At 36.9% G+C, this 22,402-nt stretch overlaps 2 protein-coding genes across 2 annotated transcripts; both read left to right on the top strand.

The window, feature by feature from the left end:
* The first annotated feature begins 634 nt into the window (after positions 1-634).
* rab31 (RAB31, member RAS oncogene family) lies at positions 635-6,797 on the top strand. Its single transcript, XM_019094612.2, has 7 exons — positions 635-827; positions 1,817-1,896; positions 2,323-2,404; positions 3,432-3,503; positions 4,795-4,901; positions 5,531-5,640; positions 5,953-6,797. Exons 1-7 carry the CDS (start codon positions 792-794, stop codon positions 6,048-6,050), a joined length of 585 nt encoding a protein of 194 aa, XP_018950157.1. The 5' UTR covers positions 635-791; the 3' UTR covers positions 6,051-6,797.
* A 7,867-nt stretch (positions 6,798-14,664) lies between these two features.
* On the top strand, positions 14,665-21,814 carry LOC109079467 (C2 calcium-dependent domain-containing protein 4C). The gene is made up of 2 exons (XM_019094618.2): positions 14,665-14,824; positions 16,724-21,814. The coding sequence occupies exon 2, from the start codon at positions 16,761-16,763 to the stop codon at positions 18,024-18,026; it is 1,266 nt and encodes a 421-aa protein (XP_018950163.1). The 5' UTR covers positions 14,665-14,824; positions 16,724-16,760; the 3' UTR covers positions 18,027-21,814.
* Positions 21,815-22,402: the final 588 nt, after the last annotated feature.

Raw genomic sequence — 22,402 nt, 5'->3', positions numbered from 1 at the left:
TCAGTTATTTTATTTTATTTTTTATTGTTATATTAGTATATTATGGCTTTATAAAGTATCTACATAATTATGCATTAATCCATAAAGTTAAAATGTGACACTGGAGAACAAAAGCAGTCTTAAGTCGCTGGGGTATATTTGTAGCAATAGCCAAAAAAATAATTATATGTGTTTGATAAGTACTATGCATTGCTAAGGATTTCATCTGGACAATTTTAAAGGCGATTTTCCCAGTCTTTTTATTTATTTTATTCTATTTTATTTTATGTTATTTATTTAGTTTAATTTTTTGCACCCTCAGACTCCAGATTTTCAAATAGTTGTATCTCTGCCAAATACTGTCCTATCCCAACAAACCATACATACATAATTTTTTTAAAAAATTGCCTCTTATGACTTGTTTTGTGTTATATAAATAAATAAAACAATATTAAATTTCTGAATAAAGTCTCTTATCCAATTGAAACTTAAATCGACCAGTAAAAAATACCAGTAAAATCGTAGACCTAGGTGTACAGACCACAGACAGCATAAATTTATTAAATTCACTCTGTTTTATTATTTTTATTTGCATTATTGTTGTATTATTATATGAACAATCTCTGTTTGAGGCGTGGGTTATGTCACGTGATGTCGAAATTGTCCAGTCGGTTTCCGTTAGATTTGGGAAGGAGATGGTCAGAGTTTGTTTTACAGATGAACAGTCCGCTGTGACCGTGATGGACGAGAGTCGACAAAACAATACCGGAGACTGCTAAAATAATGTTTCAGCTGCTTTAACGTGCTCTACGATGGCCATCAGGGAACTGAAAGTTTGTCTGCTCGGGGTGAGTTGAGATTGTCCGTCTGCGGCTTCAGGATCCTCGACACAAACACACTGACTGACTGGAACTCGTTATTTCTGATTCCTTTTCTCATACTCCACACGTAGTGGTGTTTTACCGTCACGAAGTTCCTCTTTCAGTCATGTGAACCATCGTGATTTGTAAATGCAATGTCGTCGGGTATTTTATAGCTGAGAGCTGGAGCTAAAGCTGGACGTGTTTTCGCAGAAATTCATTCTTTTGGAATGTTTGCGGCCATGACGTCACCGGCGGCTGGATTCGGGCTGTGTCCTTGATGGAATTCTCGCGCACTGCGCTCTTCACATTGCGCAGTATATACTGCGTGTTGCATATTATTTAAAAATGAACAGAAGTGTATACTACCATACTACTCTCTGACTGTGTCTGCACTATGTGTACTGTGCACAGTTTTTATTTTTACATGGAGTACCCTGTAGCTGTAACCAACTGTGATTTAAAGGTCTTAATGACTTATTGATTGAAATTAACCTAAGGTTAAGACATTCTATGCAAAGTTGGATTTAAAATGCATTCCAAGGTGACAACCAATGTGATTAAAGCAAACATGATGTAATAAATCCAAATAACAACAATGCAGCATACAAAAGTTTAAAACACTTATTCACTAGAAACTGAAGTGCTTTTAAGTGCTTTGTGGATATGGTATTTTGTACAGCATGCTGTAATCATATGCTGTGTGTTATGGCAAAAGTATGTCATCCAGGTATTTTATACATACAGAAAGTTTTATTCCATACAGTGTACAGTATGCATACTTCAGAAATTACATATTGCAGAAAAAAAACAACAACATTAAATCTCAAATTCTTAATGTCCACATAATTTTGATCTAGTTCTGTCATAGTCTGAAGATGTGTGTCAAACACCGAAAGACATTTAAACATTGATCATTGGTCATATATTTTATATTTCACGATGTTTCAGTGCTTTTGTTTTTCTCATAATCACAGGACACAGGCGTGGGGAAATCAAGCATTGTGTGTCGATTCGTTCAAGATCACTTTGACCACAACATCAGTCCAACGATAGGGTAGGTGCATCTGGTGAAGAAATCACATCCGTCAGCTCATCTGGAGGAGGAAGAATGCGTGTCTAAATATACCAAACCAACAGTTCTGAACAGCTGACTCAGTTCGGTTGTTTCCTCAGTTTTGTTTACATCAGCACATGCTGATTTCTTTGGTTTGATTACTCATTACACTTGGAAAAAATAATATTTTTAGCTTTGCAAAATTTGTTTAAACTTTTTTTTCTTCATATTTTAGTCATGGTCACTGTGACTGATGTAATTTCCTCCTTAAAGGAAGACTGTATTACACAATATATCTTGATATATCTTAATATATATATATATATATATATATATATATATATATATATATATATATATCATTTTTTATCAAAATATAATCATCAAAATCATATGTTTATCATGACAAAATAATGTGTTTTTCAGTGCATCTTTTTTAACTAAGACTGTCCCCTGTGGAAATGAACTTCACAAGTTTCTGATTTGGGACACTGCAGGGCAGGAACGAGTGAGTGAATTTTTATTTAGTTTTATTCGTTTAGAAATTGGAGCTTATGTATATGATTCTTTTATTAAACTTTTACTTATGTATGTGTTTGTTTATTTTTATTTCATCTGAGACTGTCTTTTTCTTCCTTAATCTCATAATTCTGCATGAATTCTGCATGTTTATTTGAAGGTCTTTGAGCATGTTCGCGCATCCACTTCTGTCTCTACTAACTAAAATACCCCATCCCATGATTCCATAGCATTCAGCTTCTGTTTTCCACACACACACACACACACACACACACACACACACACACACACACACACACACACACACACACACACACACACACACAGGTTTAACATGTTTGGCTTCCTGTCAGTGTATCTGTGCCGCTTAACTCCCAACCTAAATCAAGTTCAGAAAGGAAAATTCTCTTATTTCTGTTTGGAACATCTTGTGAGTGAGTAAATGATGACAAAAGTTTATTTTTGGATGAACTCTCCCTTTAACACAAGATTAAAGGATGCAAGATGATTCTAAGTCAAACCTCTGTGTCACATTTGACATCACAGTTGTTTTTAAGAGAAACCACATTTCATTTCCAACACACACACACACACACACACAGACACACACACACACAGAGTTAAGAGTTCACTGTAGGTGTGACTCATCGGGTGTGTTTGAGTTTTGGAAGTGCTGGCATGACTTTGTGTTCACATCTGTATGTTCAATATTACTGTCTGTTCAGGTCACTCGGAAAATATGTGTCTCCTTTTGAACTTTACATCATCTTTCTTATAGCACCACAAATCATCCTAATATGCTTTATTAAAACAATACTACAGTAGCTACGTGTTTTATGTTTTTTTTAAGAAATTGTGAGTGGTGTTTTCCTTTGCAAAACTTGATAGAAGTCTCTAACCCCATGTAAGAGCAAAAGTAATATAGATGCTTGCCTTATTTAAAATATAATCATCAAAATGAACATTTGAATCTTTAAAAGCTCCCGACATAGACAGTGTTTGTTATTTTTCTGCAGTTTCATTCGTTGGCTCCCATGTATTACAGGGGCTCTGCAGCGGCCGTCATTGTTTACGACATCACAAAGCTTGTAAGTTGTATTATAGTATGTTTGTGCAATTCATTTTCACGTTGCTTCTATTTAAAAAGAAATATAAAATTTTATTTAAATACCAGTATAATCAATTATAAAAATTAATAACATTTTAAATAACAATCATTTATAAAAATTAAGAAGTTTTGAAAGAACAATCACAAATAAGATCCTTTGTTTCTCAGAAAGCAATGAGACTGAATGGAGACATTAGAATGATTTTGCATCAGTGTCTCAAACTGTGCTCGAATTTTTCAAAACAAAGGTCAGAGATGTCAATATGAATATTTAACGTTAAATTCATCCAAGATCAAATGATCTGAGCTGCTATCCATGTTTTATAACTGGTATCCTCAATTTTATAGCTCTGTACTTTTACTGGATGACAATTACTGATTCATTGGTGTCTTTGATCTCCTGTGGAATATCAGGGCTGTTTACACGACAATGTTTTCAGTCAAAACGGGAAACTTTTTTTCTGACAGTTCATTAACACATCAACAGTGTTTTGGGGACTGAAACGCATATTTTTCAAAACGGCACCGTTATCGTTTCTGTGTAAACATCCAATACGGGAACCTTTGAAAATGGTGACGTCATGTGCGTGCATAGTACGTGTTAGTTATGTAGACATACGTAGTACGTGTCGATTTTAAAGGCAAGTGCGAACAAACATACACAGCATACGGAGTAGTACGTGTCGATTTTAAAGGCACCAATATTACAACCAACATGGTATTGAACAAACACACACAGCAATGGTGGAGTACATGGTACTGGTTGTTGCTGCTCGAGAGCGAATTTGCTAACGCTTGTCTTCAGCAAAGTGTAGATTTACTTTACCAATATTACAAACCTGCGACTCTGTGTCGCAACCAAGAGAAATTACAGGACTGGAGGAGACGCTCACATAACTACCTAACCCACTGTATAATCGTCACTAATCCCTACAGGTTCTGTTTTGACTAACACGCTTGGCGCAGGTGACAGTGTCAACTATTGGCCATCACATGGATTTGACATATGAGTCATTTCAAAAACTTTTTTTTTTAATCTTTTTAAAAACGCAAGGGAAAAATGCCATATGAGTCATTAAAAAAAAAAGTTAAAAATTTAATAAAAACAAAAACGCAAAAGAAAAATGTTTTTTGGTTTTTTTCGCCGATGAACGTACAAAAACATCGTTGTCGTGTGAACATAGCCTCAGAAGCATCTGAGACAAAGTTGATACTTAAATGAAATGTATTTTGAAGCTCCATGTGTATTGTGATGTGTCTGGTTTCTGCAGGACTCTTTCCAGACATTAAAGAAGTGGGTGAAGGAGCTGAAGGAACACGGGCCGGAGGATATAGTCGTGGCTATAGCAGGAAATAAAACCGATCTGGGTGATATCAGGTTAATAAAACCCTCTTTCTCTTTCTGAAAATGTATTATACTCTCTAAAGTTTCTTTCCAAAACCTGCAGCCGCTCAGCTTATATTTTCATATTTCTTACACTGTATGTGATCATCTTACTTGAAGTCGACATGAAATCAAAATTGCACATTAAGAGCCGATCAGATTCATCAAAATGTTCATAACTAATGTTCATAACTTATCCAACTGAACCCTCAATCAAAAACACAACTCAAGCATAAACACAACTCCTGCAAAAACATTGTGGTGGTAAAATAAATCCCACCAAACTGCACCACTTTAGTTGTGATTATTAGAGTTTATTTTGAGCTTTTTCAGTTCTGAGATACTAAGACTCACCATCATCTCAATGGCAGCAAACTGCACCTTCAAGACCGTGTCACTGTTAATTAAGCCATTCCCATTTAGAAATTTTGAATCACTTTTCCCAACTGTCCGCCTTTGCGTATGTATAATTATTTGACATTTGCAGGCAGTCCAGTGCTCGTTTACCACAATCCCCTCTGTCCTCGATGGAACACGCTCCTCAGGCTAAGCAAACACTTGATGATTTCTGTGAGTGAGCTGATTGTTTACTAGTATTCAAGGTTTTTTTTTTTTTATTCTAGGGAAGTTCCAACTAAAGAGGCAAAAGATTTTGCAGAGTCCATTGCAGCCATATTTATGGAGACCAGTGCCAGAAATGCAGTAAACATAGAGGAGCTGTTTCAGAAAATCAGTAAGTATCACTAAGACTAGTCAAGTCTCCACGCTACACCTGGCCCACTGTAGCAAACCCCAACACTACAGCGTATAGTGATTTGTTACTGTCGCATCTTCTCCCTCGTTCTCTGTCATTTTCCAGCTATTTTACAAAGCGTTCTCAAGTCAGTATTGATGTTTATTTCATGCAAATTAAGTTTGCACCTTTTTCCCCTTGATTTTCAATCAGAATTCAGAAAAAAATAATAATAATTGCAATAATAAAAAAAATGCACAGTGTTTTTGAGCAAGTGGTGACATAATTGTACATGTTCTCACATCTGTGTAGGTCGACAGATCCCTCCGCTGGAGAACACAGACGCTGACAGCCACGAGTCCTTTAAACTGACACGACAGCCTCCTCCCTCCAGCAAACGCTGCTGTTAGACATCCATCCGCAAGTCACTACAAACACCCTACAACATGATTTCCTGTGCTATTTGACCCATGCGATACATAGATGAGGATCACAATACACACAAATCAATGTGTGTTAATGTAGGAGTCTATAAACCTGATGTGGAAATGGTCACATGACTGATAGACACACATATTGCAGTAGGAAACACAGCAATTCTGCCTCTGAACCATTCTGTACCAAGTCAGAATGTTTTCTGAATATTGCATTGAAGACACGAGACATGAGTTATCTCAACATGGAATAGTTTTCTTATTAAGTCTTTTTAAATTCAGTATTGTGACAAATAGTAATGCTAGTAGTTAGCACAAAGTTTACACAAGAATAAGTGCCTTAGAAAATGCCATTTTTATGTTTGGCATTGCCGTTTTGATACATAAAAACAATAGTTTTAATAGGTTAGTTCTAATCTGGCTTTATTTGACCACTTACGATGACATAGGATCTGATGAAGCCTAGATGAACGATTGACATTCGCAAATGTGTTGGTCACACTTTATATTACAGTGTTCATTGTATTATGTATTTACATACCACTACTGCTTCATACTAATAAACCGTGTTTTTAATATGTCTTTTTTGTAAAGCTGTGTGTAATTGCACATAGTAATTGTTTTTATTTTAATAATTCTTTATACGGACACTGTAAAATAAAGTGTTGTCAATCTATTAATCCTAAAAATAAATAATGGTTAAAACTGGTTATTGGTTAAAAATGTAAAAAATCAAGATAATGTAGAATTTTGACCTTTATTAAATGAAAATATGAGGGAATCAGCCAGCAGGGGGCACAATTGGCTTTAAAGTGAACACAGTTTTGTTAGTTCTTCTGCAAACCTTTGCTTACCTGTTGCTGTCAGTGTTGAAAAGTCTCAACTGTTCATATTTTCCCCACTAAAATAAGGTTGGTGATTTTTTTTTTTTAATTTGGAACAGAAAATTCTGTGCATCTTCTAAAAGCAAGTAAAACAAACCATTAATAGGGTTATTTCCCCAAAAAGTTTAAGCACTGATTGTGTGGCACTTTCTCTCAGCCAGTGGTGTGAGTTACAGGTATCAGTTCGACTGACCTGTCGGGGATCGGCCGATGGTTGAGTCATTGTTTTTGCAATTCCATTTGGTGACACTAGTGCTTCAGAAATTACACACTTCACCTTTAAGGCTAAAAGCATAAAAGCAGGGTAATTGTGCGCTCTTACATAACCAGCCTACCTTGGTGTGGTCGTGAGTGGATTGATTGCCTGTCCTGTACAGTAGTTTTTCAATTTAGTAGCCAGAATGATCTTTTCTGTCAGTCACAGCTGGCAAAATCACACTTTTCATCAAATGCAGTGCTGGTTCTCCACTAACAGTTTTGTTTTTTGTTCATAAATCATCACATTCATTATTGACAAAGCGTCACATGTAATTTAACATTTAATATATCTATCTAATTATATTTCTTTTCTAAGTCAGAAAAACTAAAAGTTGGTGTGAATCCACATGGATGCCTTAACTTAGCAAATTCAGTCTGAATCATAACAGAGCTAGACGAGATCTGGTGATAATGGTCATTTTCAGTTAAACATTTTGTAAATAACTTTATATGTGTATTTTTAAATCTACCTTTTCTTAGTTAACTTAATGTTTCCCTTATGTGATGTGACAATGGTGTCAAACACATGTTGTACCAGAAGTCATCAATAAACTACAAATGCAGTATGCAAATGTTTGTTTGAAATATTATTGCATATTTTCTTCGTATTTAATTGTTTTGATTTATGAGCACTCCTACAGATACTGAAAGAGCTGAAGATGTAACAATTTTGGAAGATAAAAATTAACATTTTTAGTGTGGTGGTCATATCTAAAGGTTACAGTACAACAGGTTTTATAAATCCCAAAGGAGCAATTTAGCACATAGGCAGCTACAGCTGTGAAATTTTTCTTCTTCAAGTGAACTACGGGTCTAAACTTTTCGGCATTGTTACTGTATCTCAGCAGTAGACTTTCCAGAGCAAAATATCTGATTAAGTCAAGTGTTTTTTTTCTTTTTTTTTCTTTGTGGTCTTTGGTATTGGTACCATTTGAACATTTTAATAGTGCTGTGGACGCTTGTTAAAAACAACATGAACAAGCATTTGCAACACATCCATCTTAAACTGTCAGTCAAAAGTTTGGACATACTTGACTGAACTGATATTTTGCAGTATCCTAAAACCTTTGAAGTTAGTTTTGCAGATATAGACTATGTATGTATGTATATACACTACTATTCAAAATTTGGGGTTTTGAAAGAAGCTCATCAAAGCTGTACAAGTGTACAGCATACAGGAATATATGAATTTTTGACAACATGAATAGCATGAACTTTTCTGCAGCTTTCTACCGGTACATCATTCAGGGTTTCTTTGAGGTGAATGGTATTTAAATCACACCATTGGGGGTACCTCAGGGTTCAGTGCTTGGTACTCATCTCTTTACAATTTACACACACATCACTGGCTCCTGGCACATTAGTTTTTACATATCACCGCTGCACTGACAACATAAAATTCTACTTCATTTTTTGCACCTTGCTGTATGGTTGCTAGAGTGTTTTTAGTGGTTGCCAGGTGGTTGCTTACTGACCAAAGTCAAAGTATATATGAAATTCTGATATGGCTAAGCTCCCTTCTTCAAAGCTAATGGGATTTGTCCTGTTTTACCATCCGCCAGTTGGAAATGGTTAGTCCAAACCTCAGGAAAGTAATTGCTTTTACTGTACAATTTGAGCTGTATTATTTGAGGTTTCATGTTTTTAGCACAAATTGTGTGGCATGGAACAAACAAACAACAGAAAAGATTTTAGGCTTAGTAAGCGCCACTAATTAAGACCCTTTTACCATCTTGTTTGTCACATCACAGTAGATGACAACAGGTATTTTCTCTTATACACTCTTATAAATAAAGCTTCTTTATTGGCATCTATGGTTCCATGAAGAAGCTTTAACAAACATGGAATCCCTCCATTCTGTCTTTGTAGTGGAAAAGGTTCCTTAGACTGTTAATGTTATGCACAAAAATGGTTCTTTTAAGACTTGTTCCCTGCAAGGTGTGGTATCTTTATCACACCAATGGGGTACCTCAGGGTTCGGTGCTTGGTCCTCTTCTCTTTACAATTTCCAAACACATTAATGAGTCTCAGGCACATTAATTTATACATATTACTGCTGCACTGACAACATAAAACTTGTTTTTTTAGCACCTTGGTATATGGTTGCTAGTGTGTTTTTAATGGCTGCTTACTGACCCAAGTCAAAGTGTTTCCTTATACACGCTTATGGTTCCATGAAGATGCTCTAACAACCACAAAATCTTTACATTCCTCTTTTAAAGTAGAAAGGTTCTTTAGATTATTAAAATAATAAAATAAATGGCTCTTTTACGAACTGTTCACTAAAGGGTTCTTTAAAGGGACCCAGAATGGTTCTTCTGTGACATCACTGTGAGAAACGCATTTTGGAACCTTTAATTTTAAGAGTTTCATTTATTTTCTGTGCCGCGATATTGTGTTTGCGACATCTGCTGGGTCAGAGCTGTGTCAAGCACAACTCGATCAGATGTGTATTTTTTCATTCGGAACCTTTGGAAAGCCCTTGAAAAGAAAGGAAATGGAACAATGTCTCGCACTCCTCTTGCTTCCTATTGCTTCTGCCAGGAAAATAAAGGCTTTTGTTCTGTGCAGATTACTCCTTAACCTCAGCTAACTCTCTGGCTGACCCCGCAGACCCTCTTTCATCTCAGGTAAAACAGCTGTAATACCTGAGTGACCTTTGTGATGGCCAGAGGTGACGCAGGTGTTCTTGGCTGGTGGGTGTTTGTGACAGGTAGACGTTGGGGTTTATTACCCTCGTCTCCACATTTCTCCTTGTGTCTAACAGATCCACGTGCAGACACCCACTGCTTGCCTGGACTTTCTCGCTGATGAGACAAGTGGGCGATTCAAGAGAGGAGAGCGGAGCAAAATAACTTGTGGCCAAATGTCAGTAAATCGTGTAGCCCGCATCACCATGGGAACGAGCTGGGAAGAGAAAACAACAGCGGTGGCGGCGGACCGGGAAGCAGGTTTTTCACTGCGCCGTGTCTGTGGTTTCCTGAGATGATCTTTTTATTCTTTCACAGAGGTTCAGATGTTATTGTCATGCATGCTTTGACTCTTTTTCTACCTCACAAAGCACCTGGAAAATGGCTCTATTTTAGTCGGAGCCCTGCTTTTAGAAGAATCTCACTGAATGAGTGTAATTTTGAGTCTTTGCACACCGGCGTGAATGGATGTTAATATAGCATTGTGTGCCATATGGCAGTAATCATTTCATCTCTGTCATTGTAAGCACTTTCTGTAGATGTATGTGGAAGCAGAGGTTTTTCGTCTCCTCCTCCTCCTGCTCCCAGAGTTCAACTGGGTTCAGTAAGTGTGAGAATGACCTGACAGAGATCAATAGACCTGTTGTTTACACTGCTTGTTAAAATATCATACCGTGACATTTTCTCAAACATATTTGGTGGCTCCTGCTCTTGTTAAAATAAAGTTTCCCAAATGAGGAGAGCAAGTTCCAGTGATGCCTCCTGTAAATCAGTGGTCAGTGTTTGTCTTAAAGGGGTCATATGATGCGATTTAATGTCTTCCTTTCTCTTTGGAGTGTTACAAGCTCTTGGTGCATAAAGAAGATCTGTAGCAAAGACTAAAGTCTCAAATCCAAAGAGATATTCTTTATAAAAGTTAAGACTTGTCCACACCAGCTGGCCAATCAGAGCAAACCTAGCTTTTCAGATCAGTGAGCCTTGTAAAATTCGATGCGTTTCAGAAGGCGGGGCATAGAGGAGAAACAATAATGTACAGTATGTTGAAAATGTTTTTTTATTTTTTTTTTTTTTTTACCTTAAACCACATAAACACATTTCATTACACCAAATACACAAAATAATGTTCTTTTTAGCAGCATCATATGACCCCTTTAAACAACACTGAATTTGAAGGTATACGCATTAATGTTTCCTGTTATGTTAAAAGTTTGATAAAGCAGCTTGTTTTTGAGCTTTTTTATTTATAGAAACTGGGAGTGTCAGTACATATTGAATTGATTAAGCACATATATTTTTGTGATTCTAGAATTTTCAAAAACTGTCATATGTTCTTGAATAAAACAATAGTTCATAATAAAAGACGGAAACCATTCTGCTGATACTGTAGAGCTTAACTGGTATTGAACCTAGATGTTTAAGTTCTTAATTAAAAAATCTTTATACAGTACCTTTACATATATAACAACATACATTTATGCATATGGCAGATCCAAAAATCCAATTACAAATTATCCAAAATGACTTGCATCGCACTCAATGTTTACATTTTATCAGTTCATGCATGGGAATATATATATATATATATATATATATATATATGTATATGTATGTGTGTGTGTGTGTGTGTGTGTGTGTGTGTGTGTGTGTGTGTGTGTGTGTGTGTGTGTGTGTGTGTGTGCATATGTTTACTTGTCCAGGAAACAAAATTCAAGCATTTATAGATAGGCCTTCAGATCAATTTTGAAGATTATAATAGATTCAGATTTATAATAGATAAATATTAAAACAGATTTAGTCCAACCTGGAGATGGCAGAGAAAACTGGCTTTAGATTCTAATTTAATTTTTATGCATAGACTCCTCAAAAAAGTATTGATTTACTTTACACTTAATAAGATTTAATTTGTTAACATTAGTTTGGGTGAACTAACAATGAACAATACTTCTACAGCATTTATTAATCTTAGCCCTCTTAATTTTACCCTTTTACTAACACATTTTTAAAAGAATGCATAGATAATGCAGTCCGTTAACAACAAACAATTGTTTAATTTATGATGTTCCATATGACACAACTTTCATAAAAGAAGATATTGGAAATTTGTTTTTGTTTGTTTGTTTGTGTATTCTGAACTATTTCTTTAAATGTTTTCTACAGTGATATCACTGCAAAGTTGCAAAAAGTAAAAATAAAAAAAAAATACTTAATCAACTCTTGATGCACAAATAAAGTGTGAAAACATAACAATGTGTCCATATTTGGATATTTCTGAATTGGTCTGAAGCCATTACCCTCTCTGTGATGATAGACTTTAGATCTGTAAACACTATCATCAGCACAGAATGGGCCGCAGTTGGACACCAGCTTTTGTTATGCCACAGTTAAAGTGGATGATTATCTCAGATGTGCATAATACTTTCTGCAGATAAAAGTACAGCCTATAATTAATATCTAAACCCCCTCATTGTTTCATAGAGAGATACTGTGGGCAAAGCCACCAACCAGTTTTTGCAAGCTCATCTGTGCATTTGTATGCACATGATGAAGTCTTTTTAGATGATGGAATAGAAATGAAAGCGTACTTGCGTGACAGTAGCTCAACCCATGATGCATCCTGGGAAATTAGAGTGAATGTGATCATCGCTGTACTTTCATAGCCATAATGCTGCTCACCTCTCCAGGCAATTAGTTAATTGCATTTTAATGTTAAGCCCAGACAGCAGATGAGAGACAGACAGAGAGAGAGAGAGATGGAGAGAGGCTAATAAAACAGCATACCTGAACACAATTTGTGTTTTGCATTAAAAAGGAGAAAGACACATTTCTCTACTCAAGATCATTTAAATAGATGCATGTATTAATTACTCACATGGTTCTGAATTTCATTTTCTGCTGTTTTGTAGTGATTTTGATAAACAGTTAAAGGAATAGTTCACCCAGAAATGAAAATGTACTCACTCTCAGGCCATCCAAGATGTAGGTGTGTTTGTTCTTCATCAGAACAGATTATAAATGTAGCATTCAATCACTTGCTCACCAGTGGATCCTCTGCAGTGAATGGGTGCCGTCAGAGTGAACGTCCAAACAGCTGATAAAAACATCACAATAATCCACACCACTCCAGTCCATAAGTTAACATCTTGTGAAGCAAATAGCTTTGTGTTTGTTAGAAACAAATTCATCATTACATGTTTTAACTTTATAGTCATTTCTGCCCAAAATATGAGTCCATAATCCATACTTCCTTCTGTGTAAAGTCCATCTCCTGTTGTCCTCTCACATCAATATCCACCCATATCTTTGTTTAGAACTGTTTTGGACTGTTTCACCTTGTAAACAGTGCTTGATTTGTGTGTATTTCTCTCCTGATTCAGACCATGTGACTGGAGAAAGCAATATTATGAATAGAGGACTCACATTTTAACTAGAAGCGACAGTTTGAACTTTAAAATTGTCTTGATGAATTTATTTATTACAGACGTGCAGCTGGAGTGGATTACTTTTTCTTTAACTGAGCCAATATATATCAATATAAATAATTCAGGATTTAAAAGATGTCATAATGTTTCGTTGTTTCTTTCTTGATGTGGGCTAGCTATACTTTTACATGCACAGACCTGAAACTCTACAGCTACTGTATATTTAAATCTGGGGAAAGATTGTATGTCAGCTGTGACTTTAACATGCGTTTTCTCCAATTAGCTGACTTTTGGAAAAGTTGTCTGATTTTGCATGAACAATATGGGTGTGTGTTTCCATAGTCCTCTCTCCAAGTTTCCAGGGAAACAGCAGATCAGAGAACAGCAAATCAAACACAATTATACATCATCTCAGAGCACTATTTCATTCAAAACTCTTCTCTCTCACTGGCCAGCTATAAGAGTCCACCATTTGTGAATAATAGAAAAAAAAGGTTTAATTGATGAAGCACTTTGAATGGTGCCTGTTGCAGCCCGCTCACAGTTATCCATGCATCATGATTTGGTTTTCCTGTATGAGAATTGGTACACTGCCCATTTCTGATTGATTCAATCATGCTTTTTTTCTGCTGTATGCATCCTATATGAAGTATGTAATGCCTATACTCCTTATATAGAAATGTTTTGGACATTTTTGGCTTGTAAACGGTGCTTGATCTGTGCATATCTCTCCTTATTCACACAAGACTACTTTTTCGCAGCTGAAGAAAGCAATATTATGCAAAAAAAGAGGGCTCATATTTTAGCTGAAAGCAGTGGTTTGAAGTTTGAAGAAAAAAAACGTCTTGATGGATTTGTTTCTTACAAACAAACAGCTTTTGGTTTCAAAAGACATTAATTGATGGACTGGTGTGGTGTGGATCACTTGTGGATTATTGTGATGTTTTTATCAGCTGTTTGGACTTTCATTCTGACAGCACCCATTCACTGCAGAGGATCCACTGGTGAACAAGTGATGTAATGCTACATTTCTCCAAATTTTAAAACTCATCTCCATCTTGGATGGCCTGCAGGTAAGTAGCCTATGTTTCCAGAAATTTTTCTTTCTTTTATGAACTATTCCTTTAACCTAGTCAATATGTGCTCATTTACTGACTATTTTCATGTTAACTTTTTACATATATTTTTAAATAGAATGCATAATATACATGTAGTATTTAGTAAGCAGTCTGTTCTGTTCCTGTTGTACTTCTTAAGTAGTAGGCAGTATACAGAAGGCTATAAACTAGTATTCTATTCCGAACTCACTGACGGACTGCGAGTAATTCCAGAGTGGTGCGCGTTACCGCGCGCGCGCACGGTGAGCTATTAAAGCCTCGAGTACACGCGCAGTGCCAACAGACAGTTCTGTCCTGGAGTGAGAGGTGAGAGGAGCAATAACTCATGGATTGAAGCGAGGACACATAGGCTACTTCAGATCCCGACCACAAACCATTTCAGTAAGTTCAACTGAGATTCAACAGGTTTTTCATACAGGAGCAGCTCTGGAAAAGTTTAAATGCATTATATATTAGTATATTTAATTACATATGTTTATAAAACTAATTATCGGAGCTAAATATCTGAGTACCAAAATTATAATGTATTGTGGAATGTTAAAATAGCAATCGCGTCAGTTTTACCGCGTTACAGCTTTTCGAAATGATAGTCAAATAAGGTTTTTCCGAATAGTAGCCTATTTGTTATGTTCTTTGAGTTTTACATAACATAAAATGACATCTGTTGAACATCTTTTTCTCTTTAAAAAAAATATACCAGGTCCGTCAAGTACGCTATTTTATGAAAAAAAGGAAAGTAATTAACTCTTACAAAATATTAGCTTTTCTTGGAAGTACCTATCTTAACTGCTAGAAGGAGGTCCCATATTTATTTATTAAAGTTAGAAATTAGAAATTATATTATCTGTAGTCTATGTATATTTTGTAAGAGATTATCAATCATTTCACATTTGCATGCAAAGTCTCTCAGGTGTGCCAATTTAGACGACGCAGATGTTTGTTTAAATAGACAGCTCCTGATATTATGAATATGATTTACTTTTGAACAAATAAAGTCGCCCTTTGCAGCTCCGTCTCACTTTTGCGCTTCTGCAGTCACAGAGCAAACGATGCGCAGTCCGTGTTTCACATCACAATGTGCTGCGCTCTCCACACGTTAAACACTGAACTGAAGCGCAGCTGTTGCGCGGAGGACTCTTTCAGTGAGGACAAAGATCCATGCATCAAGTAAATGGAGAAATTACCTAATAGAGAAAATGTTTTCAACGTTTATAGAGCCAGGGACTCGCACCAAAAAAAAAAGTCATTTTTTTTATAACACGTTATAATAACTTTAATTAAAATTATTATTACTTTGTAAATTGCTTTTGATGCTATTAGAAAATGTTCAGTCTTTCAGGTCACCTACAAAAAAAAAATTAATTATTAAAATTATTGATTGTTTTATAAGTTAAAATATTTAATATGACTAATTCAGCTGACTTAATTTGGTTATACCAGTACAAATAATTGTTATGGGTCAGATCAGGAAGAAATAACTCACTAAGGTGCACAGATTCAGTTTTTTACAATGCAGAAATGTCATAAAATCTTTCCATCTCTTTAATATAACCTCATTGTAAACCCAATTTAGTACCTTCACAGACCCCAGGTGTCTACAATTAAGTGTGTGATAGGATATTGTGGAAATACAACAAAAATCAATATAGAAATATTTAGGCGGTACTTAATTCAATGACGTCTAAACCTACTAGGTTTTATTGAAGTCAAAAATAAAATTTAATATGCCTGAATTAAACTGAATTGCAGAAGAAGAAAAAAATCTATTTTAAGATGAGAATATGTAGAAATAGCTCATTAAGATAGCCATTTTCATGTTTTTATTTATTTACTTTTGTGCAAAGTACCTGCACTTACAGTTAATAAGTAAGTAAAGTTTATTTATATAGCACATTTATCACAGCAAAGCTGACCAAAGATAAAATGCACACATAGTGTTCATTGCTTTTTGAAACCATCTGTGTACATTCTGCATATATTTCTTATGTAAATAAGCTTTGTGGATTGAATTTGTAATGAAAGAATGATGCTGAGCTGCATCTCCACGAGGTGACAGTGTACAATTGATAACGAAAAAGGAGACAGGTGTCAGCTGCCTTTAACAATTGCTTTTTAGTGTTAGCAATGTGTTAACATAGTCAGAATCTCCCAAGAATCCACTGGGTGACAGTGTACCCAAAGCAGCGAGGAGGTGGACGGAATTCAGTTCATATTTGCATTCATGAATCGCAGGTGTCGGTGTGGGTTGATGATATTTCGTCTTGCTCTCTGTGCCCATAGGGTGAAATTGCACATCTCTTCCAGACCCTGCCGAGAGATGTGGCTGCTGGAAAAGATCCGCGGTTCAGTGGAGGGAAACATTCTTCGGCATGGAGACTCGGCTGACAAACAGAGCAAAGCCCCCACCTACAGCAACGTTCTCACCCCTGACAAGATTCCCGACTTCTTTATTCCACCCAAATTGGTGTGCTGCCCTCCAGAAGAGGAGACGCCAGAAATGAAGCCAAAAAACGGGCTCCATTCTTCCTCATCTGAGCAGACCATATGCTGCAAGACGCCACAGGGTAGTCCTCGCAGCCCGCGCCTCATTAACAAGCTGGCTGGAGACACCAAGAACTTGCTCAAAGCCGCAAACCGCCACATCATCCAGATTGAGAGCGCAGATGAGTTGGTGGTCGGGGAAGTGGGCGACCTCAACACAAACGCTGACCCCCAGTCCCAGACGGCCATGTCCTTGCCATACGTACCCAAAGCTCAAACCTCCTACGGTTTCGCTACGCTCATGGAAAGTCCTCACACGAGACGTAAAGAGTCCCTCTTTCATAGCGACCCCACAAGTCCGCTCACCTCGCCCAACACCCAACGCAAGTCGCAGGGCAACCACTTAAACCCCAGCGACTGTAACACCTCCCATTCCAACCCCTACCGCTACTTCAGCGGGGGGGAAAGCGACACTTGCTCCTCAGCCGAGTCCTCCCCATTCAGCTCCCCTCTGTTGTCCCGTTCCGCATCCCTCCTCAAGATGTTCACCCACGAAACCCAAGCCAAAGTGTCCCGGGCCAAGCGCTCCTTCGGCCGGCACAGCTCTCTCTCCACAGACGAGTGCAGCTCTGTGGAGACCAGCCCGAATATTCAGAGGCGCTTCCGTTGCCCTCCTTCTCCGGCATTCCGAGGACGGAAACACGGAGGCAACATGGATCGCTTCACGCAGCACACCGTCAACCTCCACAAGGGAGGAACTCTACGCATCTGCACAGACTACGACATCGATGCCGCCAGGCTTCACGTCCGTGTGCTGGCAGCCGAGGCCCTCTATGATAAGCAGTTTGATGCGAAGAGCATCAACTGTTGCGTGGCTCTGTACCTGAACCCGGGAAAGCTCCAGAAACAGCGGAGCACCATTATCAAGAACAGCCGCAACCCTGTCTTCAACGAGGACTTCTACTTTGACTCCCTTCCAGTTGTGCAGGTGAAAAACCTCGCCATCAAGATGAAAGTAGTCAACAAAGGCACCAGTCTGAAGAGAAATACCTTATTGGGAGAGAGGGAGGTACCCTTGAAGGAGTTGCTTTCTGGGATCTAGAGATCAGATTTTGTCCTCCAGACACACCAATGCGGTCTTCACCTAACAGAACCAGACAAGGAAATATCCCAGCTTTGAGTCCTCTGAGTGATTTGGTCCCTTTGGTCACAGAACTCTCCAACTAACTGTGTGCAGCTTCCCAACATGTTTACCAGCAGTGAGAGTGTATGGATGTACAGTACTGTACGTGTGAGATATTCTGTAAATTTGAGTGTATAGGCATGCTTCAGTTGTATACATGTGAGTTCCCAGGGTTTGTGTTTGTTGAGACCAATGTCTTCTTGATTGCAGACCCTGCTGGGTCTCACTGTTGGAGACACAGATAGATAAAACAGCTCCCCATCCACATGGCATATCTTGACAACAAAAGCACATTATTGTAGACTGACGCTTTGAAGTCACTTAAGGCCAGATGCAAATGCATGCTTCATCAGCCGTTTGAGCCTTAAAATGAAGAGAATGACAAATATATATTTGTCCCCCATATTGCTATAATAAGTGTTTTGCCTTATGCCTCTTTAATTCCGCTCTTGAGACTGTGACATTTCTCTCAATCTCACCGTAAAACTGTACTTTTAATGTTTTTTTTTTCTTTTTGAATGCTGAACCTGTGCAGTTCAAAACACCCTTCAGCCTTATTGAGTGACAAGCTGCTCGCTTTGAGTGACACGGTACTTTAGAGAGGGCGTGATTCGTGATTGGACAGAGCATATGACATCATCATGAATGTCAAGACAATGTGATTTCTGTAAATAGAAGGCTCTTTTAAATCTGTGTAGCTGCATCTGAAATCACTCCCTATTCCCTATTATGTTGACTAAATATTACGCAGTTTGGAGAAAGAGTTCAAAATACTACAGGAAACAAATGTGCCTAAAATTACCATGGTATTACCATGTATTTTTGGGCATGCTTGTGACAATGCTATGGCATTTTTTGCAGTAACTTGGATTGGCATGGGTTTTTGGGAATGTACCATAGTTTTGACATTTACCATGGTTTATATGAAAATGGGAATCATGCAGTAACATAGTATATGTCAAAGTATTGTAGTATTACGATACCTGATCTAATACATTGCATTACCATGGTAATATCCTCGCTTTTTGGGCATGTACTGTGGAAATACCTTGCTTTTAGACAAGTACCATGCTGATACCATAAAGTACCATATTTACATGGCAGTCTAAACCCCTATTGTTTCACATGGCCCAAATTTTTGGACATGTAACCTAAATATATCATAGTATTCTTTGAAGTACCATGATACCGAGTATATCAAAATATTGCTTTACCATGGTACTGTTTTTGCAAGGGATATACTAGTAACCAAAAGTTGCACAGGTTAAACTGTTATACCGAGGCTGTGCTAATATACACAATGCTTGCAAAGAAATTTCTTCAGAACAAAAATGTACATGTTTATTTTTCTGAAGGACATTAACGGTGCCCACTAGTGCCATTTTAGCTTAACTCTCAGGTGAGGGAACATATTGCATTTTCGTATACGTGTGCACTTTAATATGGTGTTGACTTGCAACAGTTTATGGTGCATTGTAGGTATCGTTTAGTAAAGTATAAAATTGTTCAATAAGATGTGGGATATCCCCCCAGGAAATATGGAATTTTTTCATACAGCATTTATGTTCAGAAAGTGTTCAGATGATTATTCTTCTATTAAATATGTGCATAGAGTTTTGGCATGTTTATAGTAGATGTGTTTGTAGATGTTTTCCAGTGGGAGCAGTTGCATGGTGAAATGTTCAAGCCCACATGTTTTCTTTTCTATTGTTATTGAGTCAGATGGTGAACATGTAAGATATAAGCGTACATCTTTTCTTCACATCATCCCCTGTATTGGATCCACAGCACTAACACTATTTTGTATATCACACTTGATACTCATTTTTACCACAGAGCACAACAGTAACTGTACATTTATTCCCCAATTTTGGACATGTATTTTTCTCATTCATTTTCTCCACTGGTAATTTGAGAAAAAGGTGTTAAATACTAATAGGCTGAAATGAAAAGTCTTGAAAGGTTTATATCTTACAGTTAAAAACCTGAAAATGAATTTCCACCTCACCCTAAGGTTTCACTTAAATGCTGTTGATTAAAGCCGAGTCAAATCAATTTGGAGTTTAAAATTACCCTTGTATAAGACACTGTAATGCGTCATACATGGCAAGCTCTTTGTTTGACCTAAAGAGTGTCCAGTAATATTCCTGAGAGCTCTTCAATCAGGTTGCCACACGGTTCTTGAGTGGATTCACACAACTGCAGCGCTATTAGAAGTGAGACAGATTGTCTCACAGTTCTGGCTTTAGCTCAAGGTAACACATCTGTGTGTTTTTGATTAATCATTTGCATATCCTTAAGGGTGAAGTGTGTAATTTATGTGCCACATGCGACACCAAATGGAATTGCAACTAGTTTTTCATGTTTTGTTTTTCCAATGGTATGTGAGTGATTTCCTTGTGCAAAAGTTTCTAAGGAGTTATTGTTGGTTGCCACCTCTGAAATTAGTTTCAGAGACCTTTGAAGATTTTTAAGATTTTTTTTTTGACTAACATGGAGATGAATCATAAAGTTGCAGTCACAGTAGAAAAAATTCAGCTAAATTTTGCATGCAAAACTTGGCCCATTGTATTGTAGCGATGCATGAAGTACAGCTCACTTTCAAACCAAACATTTGGCATGATCACCTTTAACCTGTTGCGAAATCTTCATGGCTAAATCTTTCTTCCACATGCAAAATTCTCTTTTAATATGGCTGGATTTTGACTGCAAAAATTATTAACCTTAAGGCTCAGAAAGTGCATTAAGAAAGCAGTGGTTTTCATTTCATCTTTACTTCAATTGCTCTTTTAGATTTAGTTTTTTGCTATAGCACGTGACATACATTTGAATGATCAGTTTTAGTGCTAAACAGTCTTTCCCTTTAAATGCAATTATTTAGTAATTTCCGTTTTCCATTTTTCTTTCATTCATTGATTTGTACCTGGGCATTTTCTGCTCAGTTGAGTTACCATCTTTCATCTTTCATTGAAACCACTTACATGTCACTTTTGCCAAGCTAAAAACATATTATATTAAAAGGGAAAAAAGGCACTTTGAGCAAACGGTCTGCAATTACATGAATCAGTCCATAGGTGCTTCATGTGAATTTTTCTCCACTGTATACTTCCAGGGTACAATGATTCATTTATTAAATTATTTCCATTTCTATTTTCAGCGCTCTTTCAAAAAGGCCAAATTAGAAAGCCTTATTCCTGTCGGAGACCGAGCTCTTTTTGATTGGCAGAGAATTCAAATTAGAAGATGAGAAATAGATTGCAGAAGGGATTCAATATGGGGGGTGTTAAATCACATTCATTTCCTCAACCATCTTCCTGTACGTGAGATTAAAGTGTCTCGCACTAGTGTTTCGGATAAGTCATGGAAAATGAAGTGCCTATCCACTGTACTTGATTCCCGTTCCTTCCCTGAGCCCGTCACCAGCCGCAGCGTTCCTATGCATGTGTACACAAACACTCCTCACCTGTGATGTGCCGTTTCGAACACGGAAATCAATATTCCTAAATAGTGTGGTGTTTCGGCTTGCTGTTGTTCTGTCGGCGCTGTTGTCATGCCGTTTGTTTTGTTTTAGCTTCTTTCCAGCGGTTTATTCTCTCTGTGTATCTCTTCTTCTTTTCCAGACTGATTTTCTATTCATAACTTTACTGAGATCATGCTGTTGCTTTGTTTATTTTCTTACTTTGCTCAATAAAAATTGTGTAGATGTTGTACAATGATTGATCTCTGTTCTTTAACCCTCAGTTTTGAATCCAGTCCAGAATGTTTTTTTAGAGGTGAAAATGATTTTATGTGTATTTTCAGCTTTTCGTGCACAGATATATTTTTGTATAGACACTTGCATAGACATACAATATCAACAGCATCTAAATCTTTAGAGACATACAAATCCTTTAAGCGTCAAAAAATATCAAATTCATAGTGTTGTTTTATTGCATTTCTATTCATTGTACACTCATAGCTGAATTGAATTGTCCGGAAAGCTCTACAGAAAGAGTGCAATTACATTACTTTTATAAGTCTCATCAGGATTTCTTTTATATATAAATTTTCCATTAAAAAGGTCATTATCAGACAAAGTTTCTCCATCTTTTATCAAAAAAATAATAGCTCCACTACATCATTTATTAAAAATATCAAACACCTGCATTACAAATTTCCCCCAATTCCAATCCTAACGTGATTGTAATGGATTTGTAATATTTCTAATCTCTAAGAAATGTCCGGCCCAATGTACAGTGCTGAAATGAAAGAATTTTCTGTACTTATTTTTCACCATTACAATTTTGAATTATGCA

This window comes from Cyprinus carpio, chromosome B2, assembly GCF_018340385.1.
Source record: "Cyprinus carpio isolate SPL01 chromosome B2, ASM1834038v1, whole genome shotgun sequence".
In the NCBI taxonomy this organism is placed as follows: domain Eukaryota; kingdom Metazoa; phylum Chordata; class Actinopteri; order Cypriniformes; family Cyprinidae; genus Cyprinus; species Cyprinus carpio.
The sequence above is the reverse complement of the archived record's forward strand: the minus strand, read 5'-3'. Positions and strand labels throughout refer to the sequence as shown.